We start from the raw sequence: 21,046 nt of genomic DNA on the forward strand, positions 1-21,046 counted from the left end.
TAGCATCATGCCTGTTTGTGCAAGTCCCTCTGCTTCCATCTATAAAGACAGGCATGCATCAATGCTTCAGTTTTACAGTGCTTCCATATGTGAGTCGTCATCACCAGGAAGCTGGGAAATGACGGAACTTATATCATCTATAACAGGATTAGAGAAAATAGTGCCATGCCCATGCATAATAAAACTACATGCTGAAGTCTCATTTATTAGGGCGCTATAATGAGGCTAGAACTGCTCTCACGTTTAACACAAAGACATGCCAAACACTTTACCAAATTGGCTGTATTGAATATGTCCTATTACGCACTCTTTCAGTTCCACAGACTCATAGAAACTCCAACTTCTGAGATTCCTGGCCATACAATTGCCTTCCTGCCTCTTTCCTCCCTGCCTATACGTCTTTGTTTTCCTCACAAAGCAGAGTTCAGTGGATTTCCTGTACCTCCTCACAGGCCATTACGCTTTAAAGCAACATTGCCTGACTGCAGTAAGAATCTGTCTGAAAACCGAGGAAAGCAGTGGAAAGAACGATTGCAGTAAGCCAAGACTTTCTCAAAAAAAATGGGTCTTTGGGCTCACATGTGCTCAGCTCACCAGGAAAAGGTGGAAGGAAGCATGTAGACTGTTACCTCCATACTCGTAAACCCTGAGCTAGCTGCTGATGTCCTCCACCTCATCCTCACCCTCTCTGCTTCACTATTCTTCTGCTGCTCCTTTATTCCTCCTGCCAGCAGGCTGCAGCTCACCCCTTGCATCTTCATCTTCCTCCTCCCCAGCCACTCTCCCAAGCAGTATCTTTAACCCACTCTCCTTTCACCCTCTCACCCCTGAGTCTTCTCTGATATCCACTGCAACACCCAGGCTCCTGCTTCTCTTTTCAGCATCTTATTTATCCCTTTCTCATTGATTCCCTACTTGCCAGAAGACCAGGTCCTCAGCCCCTCCTGACCCTTCCTGTCCTGCCTGTGATTCTCAGGAGCTTTTGGAAACGTGAAGCTGGGGACAAAAGGCAGTGTTGGGGCTGCGCCTGCAACCAGGACGTCGCTTTCCTGATAGGCATGTGTGCATATTTCACACATGGTCGTACGTTTTAAGGCAAGGAGTTTTCTTCTGTGACACAGGGGCTCTCCACCAGGCACCGCACAGCAACAGCTTCACCAATGAAACTGCTTCCATTGCTCGGTAGGTGAAATCTCCTGTCCTGGGGAGCGAGTGGCAGGTGGGAAATGAGTGGGGTCTGGCCAGGAGAAATGAGCGTGCTGGAGATGGTGGAAAGCTGCTGGGAACAGGGGACTGAAAGTCCCCGTAGCTCTGGTCAGTGCTGCTGCCGGATTCAGTAATTGCATGGTTAGGATCACCCCCAAACAGGATCTCAAGAATGCCAGTCTTTATCTCACCGTGGGTTTTACTCTGTAAAAAACAGAAACATTGTGGGTTTACGTGGTTTTAAGTTTGGGGTTTTTTCCCTCTCTCCACCTAGTTGGGAGATTTTTAAATTTCACATATTATGAAGAGTAAAATGACAACAGAGTCTCACAGGTTTCTCTTTTAATCTCTAGAAGACACTCTTCTCTTTAAAAAGCAGAAGGGAAAGATGAAACTTGGTGATATCCAAATTAATTTAGATTATATCTATTTGGTAAAAAAAATGTGTGTAATTTTTAGTCTTTTAAATTTTTCATGAAATTTTAATTTGTCCAAGAAAACAACACCTCAGTTAGATTTCCATAAAATCTGTAATTGTAACACTAGGCTAACAAGTACTCAGAATAATATTTGGGTAGGGAAAAGCAGAACCGCAGGGGAAGACAACATCCAAAAGGGTCTTTGTGTTCTGCAGCTTCCATTATCTCCTGCTAACAATTTCTTTTATTTAAGTAAAATCTTACTTTCCCTTCTGAGTTAACTGCCTCATTCTAACCTATTACAGGGTTTGTATAATTACTGAGTGAGCTGTTAATTTTCTTAAGGGGAGAGGTTTCTTTTGTCTCTGTGCTGAAAACCATATATTTTCATACAATGGGAAAGTGGTTATACTGGTTAGGAATCATCCAGTGGATAGGAAAAAAAAAGACAATACTTTCATAATATGCAAATGGTATTTTAAGATATTAACTTTAAATAATTTGGATAAGTATTTAAACCCTAATGGCATAGTGCTGTAACTACTGTGACATGTATTTTAATCTCTCAGACCATGCATATATGTGTTAGTTACAAATGTCTGGAAGTGCTTATAAAAATAAAACCTCTGATCAGGGGAACACTGGTATTTTTTCACTTGATATGTATAGGTGAGCTTGGGTTACACTCAATACATAATTCAGAGTGCAAATAAATGCCTGTGCTTTACTGGAAAGTACTAGAGAGCTTTGAAAACCTTTCAAATGTTTTCCCCAGATCACTGAGTAACTTCTATGTTGTTTACCAATTTTATACTGGTTGAGCACATACACAAGTTCTTAATCTACAGTGTCTGCTGGCTCTAGCCCCTGGGTAATTTTAGTAAAGAAGTCCCTGTGGTTTGTGGCCCTTTTCCCCTTCTCTGGTATAGCTGAGTCTGTCATGATGTTAAGTTTACTGGAAAAGACCTGTTTTGTGGGTACTTTCTCTCCAGATCCAGTTTTAGAGCTTGAAATTAAGTTTTTGGATAAAGAAACAAGTCTGATTTTCCTTTTTTCTAGTTCTAATTTCCAGTCTACTGGACTATGGCTGCACTTCTGCAAGCTGCAACATTACATGCCACAAAGATGCCAGGTGTGAAGTTCGGGATGGGATCACAGGCTGCTATTGCTTCCAAGGATATACAGGAGATGGCAGACAATTCTGTTACGGTAAACAGATTTTACCTATATGCATTTCTGTTATGTGATTACTTTAGAAACTTACTCGAGAGCCCATTAGCTCAAGGATCAAGCTTTATGTCACAGCACCTTACACTTAAATGTTCTCAAAGCCAAAAACTTCAGCAGTTTCTGAGAAATTCTACAACTTAACGTCAGCCTAGTGTTCTAATAGAACATACCCTGCATCTCAGCTGAGTACGACCTGTTTTCCAGCTTTCCTTTACCATGAGAGGTGCTCAGGTATCTTCTCTGATTTAGCTTCAGCAATTTCCCAGGTGACTCAGGACTTCTGAACCTTGGCGTTGGCATGACGGCTACTTTAGAGCCTTTCATCTCATACACACGCACACAGTGCTAGGACACTCTTCCCAGCAGCTGATTGTGACCAAATAATACAGCTCCTGCTCTACTCTAGGCATGCATACCCACATGTGAGAGCTCTGCCTCTGGATGCCTCTGTCTTCCATCCAAAGAAAAGGATATTTTTCCTGCCTTCATATTTGAGTTGTCCTCTACTCTGAAGCCTTAGTACTTACTTGCACTGTTAAATATAGCTATGCTCAGCTCCAGGCAGGCTGAAATTCTTATGAATCTTGTCAGTTTTCAATGTCCTGAGAAGGAATTATGAATATTAACCATCTGTTTGGTCAGATTTTGTGTTTCACGCATCTTGAAAAATTTAGCAGTTACAGAGGTCCTTCAGTTTGGTATGAGCACAGGTAAGTGGCCCACCTTTAGTTTGGACTTTTATAGCTCATTTGCCATGGTGTACTTAGAAGTGTGCATGTTTTAGGAATGCTTAGAGAGAAATATAGTTGGCCAAAATGATAAACAATTAAGAATCACAAAAATTGTAGAATCACTTCTTTTGGAAGAGACCTCTGGAGGTCATCTAGTCCAGTTCCCCACTCGAAGCAGGTCCAGCTTAGAAGAGGTTGCTCAGAGCCTTGTCCAGCAGTTTTGAGTATCTCCAAGGATGAAGACCACACAACTCTCTGGGCCCCTGTTCCAGTGTCTGAACACTATAATTTTAAAAACTATTTTCTGGTATCTAGTTGTGGTTTCTCTTGTTGCAGCTTTTAACTTTTGCCTCTCATGTGTACTTCCTGCTGTCAATTTATAAAAATAGTTTGGCTTCATCTCCTCTCTAAACCTCTGCGACCCCCAATCAGGTAGCTGTAGACAGAAGTATTATTTCCCCTTTGCCTTCTCTTCTTAAGCCTGAACACTCTCCTCTCAACCTCTTTGCATCAAGTGCCAGACAGTCACTAAACATATTTCTTGAATTTAATGCGAAGCTTGCCCTAAATATAGGTCAGTCATTATTTATCTATCCAGCTGGTCAAAGGAAAGTAAGAAGAAATGGCCTTCACCACATTAGTATTTTATTTGCACTAATTCCATTTCACTACCGTGAGTAAGGTGGTGGATTTGAAAGTTAAATGCCTATTGCATTTGCAGTCAATGGCCTGCATTTGTGAGTAGCGTAGAGAAAGAAGAAAACCAAGCCGATTTTTGGAACAAAACAAACTAGAATTTACTCATCTGCAATGATCTGATATCCACTACATGGTCTATAGTTTTCTAGAGAGTTGTGATCATGAATCATCAAATCTACGCTGAAGATGCTTGTTGTTCTTCACTAACGTTACTGACGTTCTTAAATCTATCCTTTATATATGTATCCATTATTGTGTTACTAAATGCATTAGTATGACAATTGATTCATGTTATCCTCTATGTTCTTTTTCTTAAAAGTGTAACTTTCTTCTTACTTTCTCTTTTGCATGTATTTTCTTAAGGAAATCTGCATTCCACATTCATAAAAACATTTATTGATCATTTAAAGAAAATTCAGTGCAGTGAAATATACATTCACAAATCTTGTGACTCAATTGTTTATTAAGTATTACACTAAGTGTTTGGAAACTCAGTTTTTAAAGCCAAATTTCCAGTGTCAGTCCAGGCAAACAAGCTACTAGATGTATTTGTGGTGCTTTGTGTTTGAGTGGCAATGGTCTGAAGCAAACCTTGTGTCAGAAGGCTTTTTCTCTGGTAAAATAACTTACCAACCACCAAAGTCACTTACCCTCCAGCTAAGCAGCAAAGCTTGTATCAGAACTGTGTGGCTGTTGCCCCTGAACGAGAGACGTTTCTCTAGGGCAGCATGTTACACGGTGCATTATTAATATTGTGCAGTAGTCCTCTAACAGCATAAACAAGTAACCTGAATTTTAATCGGGTAGGCTCCAAAAATGATTAGAAATATAGGCTAAACCCTATCATAAATAGTTTAAAGCTACGAAAACATAAAGCGAAGCCTCAGTTGTTGAATGATGTATTAGATCTCGCTGTTCTGTGTGGCAAGAGCAGCAGGTGTGTCTGCTGTTCTAGAGATAGCCGCCCATTTTTCTTTAGTTAATAATCTTAGGCTTTTACAACGATAGTCCAGTCACCTTCAAAGGAGATCATCAATTATATGCTAATGCAGGCATTTTCTAAAGGGTATACATGGTATATTGTGTGTCCATATTTAACCTTTTGGTTATTTAGATAGGCTGTGAGAGTCCTAATTACTGTCAACAACATCAGTAATTTTTCATAGTGTAGAACCAACTCCTTTGTTGTGCCTATCCCGATGGGCAATTAAACCAGGGCAGTCATTGTTCTGAGGGCTATTCTGGAACAAGCAAATCAAATTCTTTCTCCTTGTAAAAACGTTGAACAAGAAAATAAATTTTCAGGGTAGTCTTCTTAAGCTTGTATAGCTGGAAAACCATCCCTTTTCATTTATAAGTACATTCTCATTGTTTTTAAAAGGTTTACATTTGTTTCTCTACTTTCATTTACTTGTAGCACCTCTTAAATACTTGCACAAGTTCTTTGCTATGTCTGTCTTTTCAATGTGATACACTTAGACATTTTTCCCTTGAGTTTACTGTGCTGCAAAAGGTAATAATGCCCCGTTACATTTATTTCCTAGCACCATTATTGATGAATCATGAATCACTGATGTCAGCATACCTTAGGAATGGGGTTTGTTAGTTTTTACTTTGCTCCCTTTGCCAGCTGGCTAAGTGACTGCAGAGAGCTCAAGATTATTGGATTTGCTGTGTATAGATAAAGACATATAGATATGAATTTAATTTCCCGGTGTCAAAGTCATGGCTTTTAAAATAATTATCCTCTTACAATCTTTCCCACAAGATTTCAACCACTTTAAATTAGGTCGTGTTTTGGATTTTACGAAGGCATACTTTGGCCAGTCTAACAAAAAGCTAATACTCTTCGTAATCTCATTGTCTTCAGTAAGAGTATGTGCAAGAATGCACAGTCAGGAGAATAACTGATTGTAGGATCTGGCCTTTTTTATATATTGGATTTACAACTTACGTAGCAATAAATTCCTTCTGTACAGTATCTTCCAGAAAGCCATAAATGAGTCACCTTGTCAAGATTTACACCTCTGAGGTACAAAATACTATCCCACTCTTCTTTCTTCTTCTTTTGTATTTATAGTCCTTGCTTTATGTAGTATAAAATGAGAGAGAATGGCCTCTGAAGATGTAACTATTTACCATTTAGATGTAACTATTTAACATTTACTCTCTTCTTGGGCAGATGTGTATTCTGAATGTAATGCATGAGGCTTTAGCTTCAAGTTATCATACACCTAATTGAAGTAGCACAGCTAGAGCTCTTGGCAGAAGAATAAAAATACATCCAGATAAGGCTGATTTATAGAGAAGTTAACTTCCTCTTGTGCAAAAATGCCATGTATTTTATACAGATAAATAGCATATATTTGCCACTCTTGTAAATCCATTTCTTTATATAAAAAGAGCTGACCCCATAAATGAGGTGTTGCTCATAATCCCAGCTTCCTTTCAAAACAAAATTAAAGGAAACAAACAAAATTTCAAATCTTTTAGGGAAGATTGGGATGGAAGCAAAACTTCGTAGAAGCCAATATTTTATTTTTAAAACAGAGGGAAAAATGAGTTGGCATCACTGATGCTTTCCTAAGCAGCTCTGCTGTTTCAGTACTGGCTCCTTCTTGATTGCTGACTGCCAATTTGCTGCTTTGCTGGCACACTGCAGGAAATTAAAGTAAACAGTGTGATCACAGTGTTTACTTTAACTTTGTAAAATACGGAAGGAAAATGAAGCAGTGCTGTTTGTTCCAGGAGGGTAGGCAGGCAAGCAGGAAGTCTGAACACAATATCCCTCCCAGATATCCCCACACAATATTCCTTTGTAAACGTCACTTGCAAGTTACACTGCAAAATTAATCAGTCTTACTTGTAAAATACTTACAGCTCTTCCAGATGTAGTAAGCAGGGACTTACACAATCAGCACAACATTGTACTGAAGTAAGGCACTGACTCTGTTTCTGAAGCACAGTGCAGAAGGATTTATCAGAGGCCAAAAAATACATCAGTGCAAAGTGATATTTTATATAAAAATACAGAAACCCCGTTAGAACACAGGGCAGTTTGCATAAACTCAGCTAAATCAAATTGTGAGTCTGTTCTTGTTTTACTGAAGGTCATACGACCTACTCTTTGGGTTTTGCCAGTTGTAAAAACGAGCTTTTCCAAGTGACATCAGCTCCTTGCTCTAAGGTGATGTTGCTGTGTCCCACTATCAACTTTTATTGCAGTCACTGAATTTGTTTTGATTCACTGGTGTCACTGTTGTCATTCTGCAACACCCAGTTGATGTATTGAGTTTCAAGGAAATTTTTACCTTTCAAATTAATATGACCCTGTAAAACTACTGTGTCTAATGATTTTATTCTATGTAGAAATGTCCTTCTGGACACTTTTAAATCATGTCCAGAAAATATTTTAATCCAAATGCTGGTTCGCTAGAGGAGATTTTTGTTGTTGTTGTTGTTTCCAACAGCCATACATCATTGGATGTCACTTCTGTGTTTAACAAATAGTTTGAAATCACTGATATGGAAGATCCAATCCACACACTTCCTAAATTCATTTCACTGCTATCAGTTACCACAAGCTATGAAAAAGCAAATTGCAGCTGCTCTAGCATAGCCCAGCAGGAGAAAGATATGCCTTAGTCAAACACACATAACAGGGCTCCACACAGTGGGTGGCAGCTTGGAGAACTTGGGATGTGCTGTGCAGGAGGCCAAAGCAAACCACCGATTCCCAGCCCTTTTGAAGAGCTTCTCGTAGCCTCTGGGGCTCACCTCTCACTTGTCCTTGCCCTTTGTCCTCTCTCCATATTTCTACCTCCTTGCCTCCAAATTCTGCTGAATCCTTTACACTGTTTGAGAGTGATGCATGGTAAAACCAGAACTTGGGTTGTGTGAAAGGGCAGAAGTCACCTGCAAATCCAGGATTCCTACTCCACGTTTAGGTGTCTGGCTTTTTGGTGATCCCAAGAAGTGTTAGGAGGCACCAGTCTGTTTGCTTCATGTTATATTTAATTAAGCCAATGCCTTTGGGGTTCCTCTCCAGGGGACAGAAAGTTTTCTTCCCTTCTATGTCCTCATGGGTTATAATGTAGCAAATGTTTTTTCACCTTTTCTTGAAGTGCCGAGATTGACTGCTAGGCAGTGTGAGGTTACCCAGCTGAGGTATCTTGATCCAACATTCTGGATTAAACCTGTAGGCAGATCATGGAATTGAAATGCCTGGACAAATTAGCCAGGAGGATTTGATATTCTGATGCATGACAGCCCACCTGCCTGGGAAAGCGTGGGTGTTAATGTACAGGTTAACACAGCAGGTTCCTGGCCATTTGGGGACCTATGGCTTTATGTATGGCTTTTGCCTTTTCATGTGCAAGATGTTACACTTTTTTGTAAAACTGAGAAAGCTTTGATGGCTATGATCTATGTAGACTGCTGGGGACTAGCCAGCTGTTGCATGGTCGCCTTCCAGTCACAAACGATGAAGCTATGTTTATATTCCTGAAAATACCCTTACCCTTGGCTAAACACTGTTAGTCAAAACAGTTTTTGTAGAGTTGACTTTAGTTTTTATAGCTGAAATTGCTTATTGTAACTAGCTACTACTGAAAGTATATTTTAGCCAGAGCTTTTAGGAGCGCATCGGGAATTTCAAAGGGGAGAGTGTGTTACAGGAGTGCCTGGGGATGCATGAGAACATTAGTCAGATGGAAAGCAGTGCAGGATGTTTGAAGTAACAATACAATCCTGCTAAATAAGACACAGCGAAGGCTGTTTTACTCCAATTGTCTTACCTTTGCAAATGACTGAGTCCATAAAAGTTTGACTCAAAGCATTTTCTGCATTCAAAGTGCCAAATCCAGTTTTCTCACTCATATGAAAGAATTCCTCACCTAGCGAGACAGAGCGAAATCTTCAGAGAGTTAGCTCTCCTTCCTACTGCCAGGAAACACAGTTTGCCTGGGCCAGAGATACAGCCCACTATAACCATTTGTAAGACTGACCCTGACTTTAAAGCCTCTGACCAGGCCCATGATAGACTCATTACATTCACACATTGGAGAACCAACCTCTTTCCCAGCACCCTCAAAAAAAGACAGCTGTCTCTCTTTTTTTTCCATGGTTTTTGTTTATATTGACTTTGAAATGACACTTTGAGCATGACTAAAATACAGTAATGTGCTTTTGAACGGGCCAGAAAAAAACAAAACTTATTCTTGTTACATCTTTAATCATATCCAGTCTCTCTTTTAAATTAGTCCTGTTTGCATCTAGAATGTGTGTAGATGATGCGGTAGAAAAGAATTGTCTCTCTCAAAAATGTGCTCAAACTCTCAAGCTGATCAGCTGCACATGGTTGGTTGGTCTCTTATTTGTTTAATTCAATGTGTCTTTTAACCCTTGCCAAATAATGCTAATTTCCTTTCTTGAGAAAATACTCTTTTCATCCTGCTTTATGGTACTAGGAATCAATCAGTATTTTACATGTTTAGAGGATGTGGGAAAATTCATTTAAACAGCTTTAAACTTATTATCTCAGAGTGTGCTTACTTTGTGTCTGCCAGAGATAGGATTCACTTCCTGTGTCTCCAGTTTCTGAAGCCATCCCAAAAGGTCCAACAGTAACAGCACATTCTTCTCACTCTCTAGTTTGAAGTAAAAGGACGGAAGATGTTCCCAGAACATGTATACTTATACATGCACATTAAGTGTACACAATTTTGTACACAGGGGACCTGTGTGTAAGCAGGCATGTGACTAAAAGGAACCTTTCTATGAAAAAAAGTAAATCTTGAAGTTTTCGACGCTACTCATTCTGTGGTTGAATAGTTGAAATTATCTTTTCTTAAGGAAAGATGGGGATTTATTAGTAAGACATTGTTTCCAGAAATTCCACTTCGTTGAGACATCTCCTGTGCCCACGTTTGCACACAGTAGAGCCCACTAGAGCTGTCAGGTTCTGCAGCTGCTTTTGGGCCAGGGGGCCTACAGGAAAGCTGGTAAGGGACTGTCCACAGGGATCTGTAGCAACAGGACAAGGGGCAATGTTTTTAAAATAGAGAAGGGTAGATTTAGGTTAGATGTTAGAAAAAAGTTCTTTATGGTGAGGGTGGTGAAACACCAGCACAGGTCGCACAGAGAGGTGGTAGAAGCTCCATCCCTGGAGGCTCACTGCAGGGGGGTGGGCTAGATGACCTTTAAAAGTCCCTTCCAGCCCAACACATTCCATGATGCTGTGATTCTAAGATTCTGTGAAGCTAGTGTTAGCCATGTAACGAGGAAAGGAACATGAGAAATTGTACACATAAGAGACAACGGTGATATTTTCACGCAACTACCTTGATTTACATGCAATAGCCCACCACTCTGGCATACTCAGCTCTGTTCAGTAACTCATAGAGTTCAGTAGTAGAGAAGTGTTCTCTTTAGGATTGTTTTTGTTTGATTTGATTTTGTTTTGATTGATTTGTTTGTTTGTTTGTTTGTTTTCCTCTTCCAGAATAAACTGGCCAATAGTGGGGAAGTTGTCTTTAACCTCATTTGAAATGTGTAATTTATCTAGGGTGTTATGCTGGTGCACAATTTTTCTGTGTATGACTGTGAAAAATTGCCAAGGGGGCTGCTGGCAGACAGAATATCAAACCCCGCTCAGCCCTGTGTCTATGAAAGGGTTTAAGAAGGTAATTGACACTTTGGGCCTCTATGTGCCAAAGAAAGAGATAATGACGTTCTCCAAGAAGATTAGAATCTAACCAAACATTGTGCTCTAAATATAGAGCACAAAGCCAGGTGATGTTTGTGAAAATGCTGCTCGGCTGCAGGAGGAGGAGGGGGCTGAAGGACTGCAGTTTTGCACTGTATATTTTTTAGGTACACAGATTTAATTTAGAGATTATGGCTTGAAAATGAAATTTACAGTATGTGTGTTTTTCGCCGATAAGAAATTGATTTTGTGACCTTGGTACACACTAATTGAAATATCTGGCACTGTGTTTTGCTGAGGTTAAAGGAAGCCATATATGCCTGGAACCGCATTCTTCTTTCACCTTGAACCGCGCAGTTAATCACAACCACAATCACTGGCAGGAAGGAAGCTGCTGTTTTGCTGTGGTACAAGGAAGCTGAATAATCTCTGTTCATTGTCTAGTGGTTAAGTTGTTGTGTGATTACTTCAGGCTAAGTTTAAGAGATTCACGATAACTTCAAAATGGAGACTTCTGGTGCAATTAACATCCAGCAAGCCCCAGGGGCCGGAGCTTCCTTCGCCTGCTGCCGAGCAGCGGACAGACGGACGGATGGACGGAGCAAGCAGGCAGGCCCGCAGGGCAGAGGTGGGGGGCTTCTCCTTTGATCTGCCCACCGCAAGTGTGGCTGCTCATTTAGGGCTGAGACAACCCTGTCCTTTGCTCTTTGCCGCTGTGCCAGGGGATGGTTCAGGGAAAAGGCTCTCTGGTTGTGCTCGCCTGCGTGCTGTTGCAGCAGCCGGGGGAAGAGAGCGGCACATGGACTGCTCTGCCCTTGGACTGTTATTTCTGTGCATCCTCCCACTTGAAAGGACAGTTTTAGCATTTAGGAACAGCAGCTATGCCCCTAGGGACTCCGCTGGTGGGTTTTTGATTTAATACGTCTGCTTTATTTAACTGGGTTTCTGTCTTAGCTGAGACTTGTACAACTGTGGCACTCTAAAGTTGTCTATAAACGAGTGTGGCAGGGTGCCCCATTATTTTGCTTATTACTTAATGTTACACATTTGTTAGGTTGGCACAGGATCATGTTTTTCAAAAAGGAAAATGAAAGCCCCTGAAAAGCCATGACAATAAATGGTTATTTGTTCAAAAACAGCCGAGTCCAATCTTTGTTTATGTTAGTAGACTTCGTGTAATGGTGTTGCAATAAAGAAAAATAGCTCTTCTGGATATGCATTGGCTTTTATATTTTATTTGTAATGAAAGCTATGCACATAGGCAGCAATCTACATAAGTTACACTGAGGGAGAACGTAAGCATAGATGGTGACTTGCATGTTTATATATTTAATATTTATTTGTGGCAAAATGTCTGCATCTCAATTTTAAAGGATATGAGATTAGGCTGAGGTATTGCAGTTTTCATTCCCAGAAATTTACCAAAGGAAGACTAAGAGAAAAGTTGACTTTATCCAGGAGACGGTTGTCTCTCTCCTGCTCCATCTACGCAGAGGAGCTGCAGGTCCATTCCCACGATTGTTGCCTTGTCTTCTCATGCTTAGTCCCAGGTTGGGAGAGACTCTAGTGATCTTCACTCCCCTCCTAATGTTTTAATAGGTTTGGGGTATCCTCAACGTTCAAATGGGCTGAGGGCAGCACAGCTCTGGCTCCCAGCTTGCATCAGGAATGTCGTGGGGGACAGCGAGTTACTGCAGCAGCAATCTCTGCATCACATGAAAGTCTCCATCACTGATCTCTTTAACATCAGAGGCCCGAAAGAAAATGCCAGAGAAACTCTTCAGGATGTTGGCATAAGCTGAAAGAGAAGTTCAGCTAAGCTCTGAGCCTTGCGTTAGTTCTTTGTGGTGACGGGGATGGAGTAGGTGAAAAATTGTCTTACAGTGGAGGCTTTGCCGTATTTTTTGTCTTTAATAAATCATTTTGTTGGGTAGCATTGATCCCAAGGAGGCTCTACCTTTTCAAAATCAAGAAGTAAGTAACTTCAATCGAAAGTAAAATCAAAAGTAGGAAGTTCAGAAGGGAGATCAGTGGAAGATGGAGGTACTCAGATGAACAGATTTTGGCCCTTTCTACCTATCTAAAACATTTCATTATTTAGAGCTATGATGAAGCATGCATCAACTCATAAATATGACCTACCATGCAATATAGAAATACCAATATTTCTGTCCAATTGTGTAAGGGATATCTGGTGCATGCAGAAAGAATTTCATCTCCTTAACTACCACAGAGAAAATGGGAAAGGCAAATAGCCTTCAAAAGTGTTCTGACTTGAAAGCAGAGATGAGGAGAGGTTTCTAAAACTTTGCACAGCTTTTCATCTGGGCCAATTGAAATAGAAACTATGCGGAGTAGCATTTGTAAATGATGCAGAGCTGAGACTTGGCTGCTTTTTTAGGGTTGTCATGCAAATCCTGGTATGCTGTTTCCACAAAGCTTTCATCATGCTGAGATCCATGCTTAAAATCTAGGAAATTCTTACTAAAACTGTCTTTAGAAAATGAGGTCGCTTCAGGTGTGTATAACACAGCATTCTCCTACTCTCACAGAAAAAGCTAGATATTCAGTCCTAGGTGTGCTGGGACACAGGGATGAGATACACGAGTGTTGAACTCCCTTTGTATCATTTTGCACATGAGGTCTGAGGCTTAGACAGATGTCAAAGGAGAGGCTGGGATAATATTTACACAGCTGTGGGCTGCAAAGTAGGGAACTGTTCACTCAACTTTGTTGTACATCCTCTTGAATAAGCAGGTAGTATGCTAATGTGCTCTAAATGCTTCTTGTTGGAGGGGAGAGATGTGCTCAAAGGCCTCTGGGCTGTATTCTCTGTTCTGAGAGAAAGCTATTGCAACTTTTATTAGCTGTAAAGTGCTCTTGAATTATTACTCACGTTTTGGCCTTAGACTGATGAACATATAGAAAACTTCTAACCTGACAATGTCATGTTATTCTCAAGGAATGCGATGCACACAGCACCGTTCAAGTTTGAGCTTAATATTAAAATTAGTAAATATTAAAATTATTAGCAATATCATAGTATCACAGAATGCTTTGGGTAGGAAGGGGCCAGTAAAGGTCAATACAGACATCTGGTTTTGAGTTCTACCGCAGGAAACCAAGCACAGGACTACGGCTGCTTTCACTGGCAGCATGGTAAAAATAGTCTGTTGGTACGCCTGCTGCCTCTGTTCTTGTTGCAGTAAGCAACAGCAAGTGCACAGATGAGTACAGTAATGTATTTTATTATAGTTTCCTGCAAGAGGGGTGATGCTGATGACTTTCCTCTGTCAGGGAGGTGACTTGTGATTGACTCTTGCAAGCCACAATGGCTGTAGGACACAAAGCCACAGTGAGGGGTGGATTTTCCAAAGAAATGTATGTTGAGTGCTTTTGAACTGTCTGGCTCTATCCTAGGGGCCTAAAGGAGGACTGAGTTGTTTCAAAAGAATAATCTCAGTTGTGGGTGCTGAGCAATTGAAAATCTGTCCCTGAAGTGCTTTTCTTCCCCTATCATCTGTTGGCATTTTGGGCTTTTGGCTGATTTATTACTTTATTTTTGACTACAAAGACCCTTTAATTAGGGAGGGGAACTATATGAATGAGCTGGAGCTGCTGGTGGTAGCAGCTCCTTGCCGTCAGAGATTCGGTAATTAAATAAGTAGATAATGCCCTCCTTATTGAGAAGATTTAGAAAATCATAAGGACTTTACATTATTACAGTGTTTAACATCTGCAAATGGAGGAAAAAAAACCATAATGGCAATTTTCATTAGCTGCAATGCATGTGGAGGGCTCTTTTCCTTTCTTTGAACAGCTAAACACTAAACAATTCCTAAATCCCTCCTTGTTACTTATGTTTTCTTCTTGGTGGTTAAAAGCCCCATAAAGCAGAAATTGAAGACTTGCTATTAAAATACTTGCTGACAGCTCCATTCAAAACATCCTTTCAAATAGTGCTATCACATCATGATCCATTTGCTGTTCTGATATAGTTGCTTTAACAACAAGTACCTTCCTTCTTGGTTAGGGCCCATCCCTTTACATTGGAAAATTCTTCCTTTAGACACTTCATTGAATCCCTGCTGTAAACAATTCTTTTTCTGGTGTGGTGCTGTTTGTGTTACATAACCTCACAAAACCCACAGGAACAGGCTCGTTGGGGATGAAAAATGAAAGACGGTCCCAACACAAGAAAGAAAGCCAAGCTTTTTCACTTCTTCACCTGGTGTGCAAGTGCGCTACGCAATTAACATGACAGGTCAGGGTTTCTGGCTCAGCGTAACAACCCCACATCCCTCCGTGCCTGGGGAATGGAAGCTGCTGGCCTGCAGCACCGACTCTGCCGGGGCCAGGTCTTCCCCTGGTGTGAAGCAGCACCGCTCTGTCGATTACAGCCGATTTAGGCACCTCCCATCAGCTGGAGACCAAACCTGGGAACATCTTGGGGATTAAGTGGTCCCCAGTGAAGCAGGGTGAATTTTTCTTTTGAAGCTCAAAGTTAGAATTATTTACAGTAAGTTTAACAGGACAACAGCTGCTCTTTACCTAGAGATGAGCCAACAGCACTGAAAGAATTTGGATCTGAATTGCAGATGGATGGATTTCAATTTGATTCAAGTAGCTGGACAGCACAATTCTGTACTGTAAGCTCTCAAAGTCAGAGCTTGAGAGAAAAATCATTAATTTGGAAGCTGGTACTCTGAAAGACTTTTATGAAGCAATATATTTTCATAGCAGACACAGATCAATTTAAAAGTAGTAATCAAGGGCCATGTGCTACGTGTTCATGGACAGAAAATGTGGAGAATTCAGCCAGAGCCAGAGACTTAACATTCAGAGCATTCAGACTAGCACTGAGGATATTGCCTCTATGGAAAATAGCATGGTTCAGAATTCAAGTATTGTGAATTTGTGAGAGAATCACAATGCTGTGCAGATATAAAGATGCTGCCAGATTGCTGCCAGAAACAAGCTCAATATAACTTTTCTAAGCAAATTTGGGTTTAACTTCTGCACAAATTTTGGTGGAAGGAAAAGTCTCTGCAGATATTCCACACAGATATATTCAATTCTTGAGACAAAAGAGAAAATTATAATATAATAGAATCCATTGACATGACTTTTTATCATCTTCGAAAGCCATTCTCTAAATTCAAAGTAACTAAACCAGTTTCTGTCAAATGACATTCAAGCCCATGGATTTTTCCCTTGCCAGTCCTAAGGATTTTATGACATGTAACATTCCCTTAAAAAATAACGCATCCACTGCCAGTTTATGTCACACTAGTAATAGCATTGTACAAAACCAAAACTTACATTTACTTGGATACCACTACGACTAAATTCTTCCTGGAAATTTTTAACCTTGTTCCCTTAGTAGTCTCTTTGGGGATACTTACATGAAAAAATAGTGTCCAGTGTCAGTGACAGATATTTCAAAAGGCTGCTTCATTGCATCTCTTATGGCAGTCGTTGACGGACTCTGCTCTCTGCTGTGCTGTGTCTGAAATCACATCCTCAAGCCTTCAGGATTTGTGCTTGAAGCCAGACACGGTTTTCACCCCTTTGCTGAAGCAGTCGTCTGTCATAACTCGGAGCAACCTGAAGGCACCTGCATGTGCATTACTTATACCCTCTCAGGCTGATTTTTCTCCAGTTTTCAGTATCAGTCTTTACTAGTCAGGAAGAGAAATAGGGAAGTATAAAATCTTTAATGGGTGGCTTTATTTTAGCTGGCATGTTAAGGTTTTCTGTGGGGGTGACATTAAAGTGTGATCATCCTCGGTACCTTTTGTCTTCCACTGAATTAAAAAAAAAAAATTTTAAAAGTTGACAGTTTTGCATGAATAATCTGATGTGAAAAGTTATACTGTAAATCCACGTATACTGAAGAATCCACATGAAAGAATGATATTACTTTGGAATGGCCTGTGAAAATAATTTGACCTTGAGCCTGCATTTCCCTATCCACCAAAGACAAGTTAACTCAAGACATAAAATGGTAGAATCATAGAATTGTTTAGATTGGAAAAGACCATCAAGTCCAACCGTTAACCTAGTGATGCTATGTCTCAAAATTTACAGGTCTTGCGGAATATTGTTTGCTGCGTGTATACAGATGCGTTTTTACGTGACATGTTCTTGTCTATTTTCCTTGGCTTCGTATTGAGTAATATAATGTTATCTTAAGAGGTAACGTTTTATCTGAACTGAAGAGTCTGGTAGACCTACAGTGTATTTAGTTTTTTCTACTCCTTGGACTACATAGTAGTAGGGAAATATTCTTTATAAATACACACAAGTATATAGACAACTTTGTCTATGTGCATTTTAAAGGCATTAAAACTATCTGCATTCCTTTAATCCATATAAAAGGTTGAAAACCTTAACTCACAAAATTTGGATCCACATCCAATTCATCCTAAAAATGTGCTTTATAAATGGGTAATAAATAAATAAAATTATGCTGTAGTTAAGCACTTTGCACATTTTCACTAAAGTAGATTAGGACAATGGAATACTTCCGCAGGTGTTTCCATAGCACACAGAGCACAGTGCTTGAAAAAAACGTTCTTTTTTTTTGTTCTGTGATGTGGGATCTATTAGGTAGTCACTGTAAATAGCTAGAGAATTTATTTTTGCTTTCATAACTCTAAGGAGATTCAATTTGGAGGGGTTAAGTTGCTGATGGAGAGTAGAATTCCTGAAAGAGCTTATTACCTCTTTGCTAGTTTTTACTATTTCTCTTCTCTTCATGTTAAAAGTAAAGTAAACAAAGAAAATGGCAAGATTTCTCCTCAGAAAAGTGGCATAATATGGTTATGTGAAGACAGATGACTTTGCATTACATTGCTATATGATACTCTATAGTATGCAACCAGACAAAAAAATCTTAGAAAATCCCAAATGCTGACATTTATTGAGATTAGAAACAGGGTGAAGCCTTTTCTGGCATCTTTTAGGGAAATGTTATAATTGATAATTATCTCCTATCTGGTCCTATTGTTATTTCTCTGCACCAGCCTTTGACAGACCAGATGTAAACGGCTCTTGGCTGGTCTGTCAGAGGGCTCCAGCTATTATCAACTGGGGCATAAAACCCTTCCTCACTTGTTTGTATAGGTACATCTTTCCATTCCCATCCTTTCTCCTTACCCTCTATATAATATCTCTGTCCTGATTGGTGTTAACAACATCTAGTAATTTAGTATCATCTGCAAATTTAATTCTCCGACTGTTTATCTCTTTTTCCAGAACATTAATAAATATGTAAAATAAAACTAGGCTTAACACCAGCTCCTGTGGCAACCCAACTGGGTACCTCTTCGCAGCTCAGCACAGTGCTGTTTGTCATGACTCATTATCCTTTGTTTACATTCTTTCAGCCAGTTTTCAATCCACATGACAGCACTCTTATCCAAGACGTTACAAATTATTTTTCTAATAAGATTTTGTGAGCCACAGTATCAAATGCTGTACTACAACCCAGATTTATTGCAGCCACTGTTCCTTCCGTACGCTAACCCAGAAAATGGTGAAGAAGCAATTACATTTGTCTGGCATGATCTGTTCTTTGAAAATACAAACCATTTATCGGTCATGGTTCCCCTGTTGTTCCAGATGATTTTTATGCTCATAATATTTATTCTATTATTTTAAAAAAGATTGAGAGCAATCATACCAGAAGATAACTGCAGGTTCACACTCCCTCTCTTCTCCTTTTTCCTGGAAGACTTTCAGCAATTGCTGAGATTCACAGCTCAGGTTTTAAAGGTGAAATGGGCAATATATCCTAAATGCACATCCTTGAGCAATGGGGAGCGCTGCCAGAACACGAAGAATGGCAAGAGAGATGGGACTAGCCATAGTCTAGGTGATCCGGTCAAAGAGAAAGGACAGAAAGGCATGGCATAGCTGTTAGAAGTGGGAGGACTGCCATGATGGTCTGAACAGCAGCGGAAGAGGTCAAAGAGTGTCAAAACTGGGAGCCAGTTTCACAGTGGAATTCTGGAGCTGTCAGCTGTAGGGGAAGATCCCTGAGCTATCATTCATTCAATAATTGTGTCTGGTGCTGTTCAAACCAGCAGCCATGCCTTGCTCTCTTTCCTAGTAATTCTTGTACTGCTGTCTGCATCACATGCTACTTGGGGCTTTGGAAGACGATTTTAAAAATAATCCAGTTTCCTGATGCCTACATCTGTAAATTCAGATGTAGGCATCATGTCTGTGCTCTGTGCAGTTTGTATCTGTACTCCATCTCTTCTCATGCCATCTGGGTCCTGTGGATTATTGGGGACAGGAGCTTTTGCTCTCACAACCCCATGTTTGGGGCTTGCCCTTTGCACAAAATAGAAATTCACAGACAGACCTCGTGCTGGCTCCAGTGAGAGCTGTTCTTGCCTGAGAACGGCAGGATCACACCAAGGATCAAATCCTCTTTGTGGAGGGATTACATTTCCTGCCAAATATGTGTCATGGTTCAGTTTCAAGCACATACAGAATAAATCTGTGACAAGACAGGCGTTTAACAGTGGCTTAGTATCCAGGACTGTCATGGGAGACAGCTCTCAGCATGTGATTTAGCACGATCTTCTGGTCAGCGTCTGCATGACCTTGGGATCCACTCCTCTGAAATAATTTCTAGCCGTGGTGTCTAATTAAGTTTTAGTACTAATTTATATATACTGCACAAGTGTGCATACATAGTTAAATTATGTTGGGAGAAGACCTCTGAGAAGCCACTTCTAAGCAACCAGTTTTCCTTTCTGCCAGCTCTTGTCATTGCTCTGCAAATCTTCACTGTCTGCTTTGTGTTGCCAGCCCATGCTTATCCTTGGACTTTAAAACATATTCATCAAAGAGATAACAGGTTTCATTCTGTATTTCACTTAGGATTACCCTGTGAAAACAATGCTACTGAAAATACATGATCGCTAACTTGTAAGGAATATGTGGACACTTTGTACGCGTTACAAATATTACAGTCCAGCTCCTGGGAAAAAAAAGCAGCATAAACTTGCTCAAGAGATTCCTGTTTCTTGCGGTGCTGAATGCCTGCTCTGGGAGCTCCTGAAAGCCAAATTTCCTGTGCTGGGGACAATCGGAGAGGCAGATGCTGTCACTTCCACCTTGGAAGCTAACTGCTAATGCAGTTAATACCCTGCTCGGATTACTCAATTAGGAAAGTATGGGTAATGGTGTAATGAAATATTTCATCATACAGCTATGCAAAAACAAAAGAAAAAAGAAAAAAGGGAAAAAAAATCAGGAAGTTTTAAACTAGATATGACAGCTTTAAAGATTTTGCACCATCTTCCTCCTCTGAAATTAAGGAATCTTTAAAGAAGACTGACTTGAGGTATGTCGGTACGGCTATATTATCCCAGGATCCAACCCATACTTCAAGATTGTACTGATTGGAATAATGCTCTCATGAATAAAATAATACAGGATAAAGTGTTGTTTATGATTTCTTTTCTCATCAGATTAGTTATGTACATCTTGTAACACAGGCTGCCTCTGTGGAATATCAAGCACAGCAAGAGACTTGTTAGAAAATGAATTACGTTATCCAGCCAAAGCAATATCAGAAATATTCTGGAGCCTACACTATCTTAATGTTGATTTAGAATCATATATTCATATTACCTTTTTATGTTTAGTAAAGCAATATAATGGAGCCTTTCTTTTGCCAAAGTTGTATTATCCCATTTCTCTGAGTTAGGTAAACTGTAATGCGTCTGCTGAACAGATGGGTAAACTTAGCATAAAGAGAGGGAAGCCATTGTTTTTCAGTCAAGAATGCCTAAATGTAAGCACCTTCATCTATATCGGCCATCCATAGTGGCAGCAGCTCTGAAAATGAGCCTCTCTCCATTCATTTGTATGACAGATTATTTTACTTTAAACAATTCTTGGATAAAATACGTTAGGCATCCCTAGGGCAGGAACTTAAAAACAGGACTCCCACGTGAAGACACTACCTGCCTGGCTGAAGAGATGTGCTCATGGGCTCAAGGTGATTGAAATGCTTTTGCCAACTGGAGAAG

At 40.1% G+C, this 21,046-nt stretch overlaps 1 protein-coding gene across 1 annotated transcript in view; it reads left to right on the forward strand.

Annotated features, from left to right (window-relative positions):
* The first annotated feature begins 1,160 nt into the window (after nucleotides 1-1,160).
* The window catches only part of ELTD1 (EGF, latrophilin and seven transmembrane domain containing 1), a 70,535-nt gene continuing 50,649 nt past the window's right edge, over nucleotides 1,161-21,046 (forward strand). The window contains exons 1-2 of the mRNA XM_009870748.1: nucleotides 1,161-1,182; nucleotides 2,685-2,834. Of these exons, the coding sequence (XP_009869050.1) occupies nucleotides 1,161-1,182; nucleotides 2,685-2,834 (172 nt within the window). The remainder of the gene's footprint in view (nucleotides 1,183-2,684; nucleotides 2,835-21,046) is intronic.

Source organism: Apaloderma vittatum, unplaced genomic scaffold (assembly GCF_000703405.1).
Source record: "Apaloderma vittatum isolate BGI_N311 unplaced genomic scaffold, ASM70340v1 scaffold246, whole genome shotgun sequence".
Classification (NCBI taxonomy): domain Eukaryota; kingdom Metazoa; phylum Chordata; class Aves; order Trogoniformes; family Trogonidae; genus Apaloderma; species Apaloderma vittatum.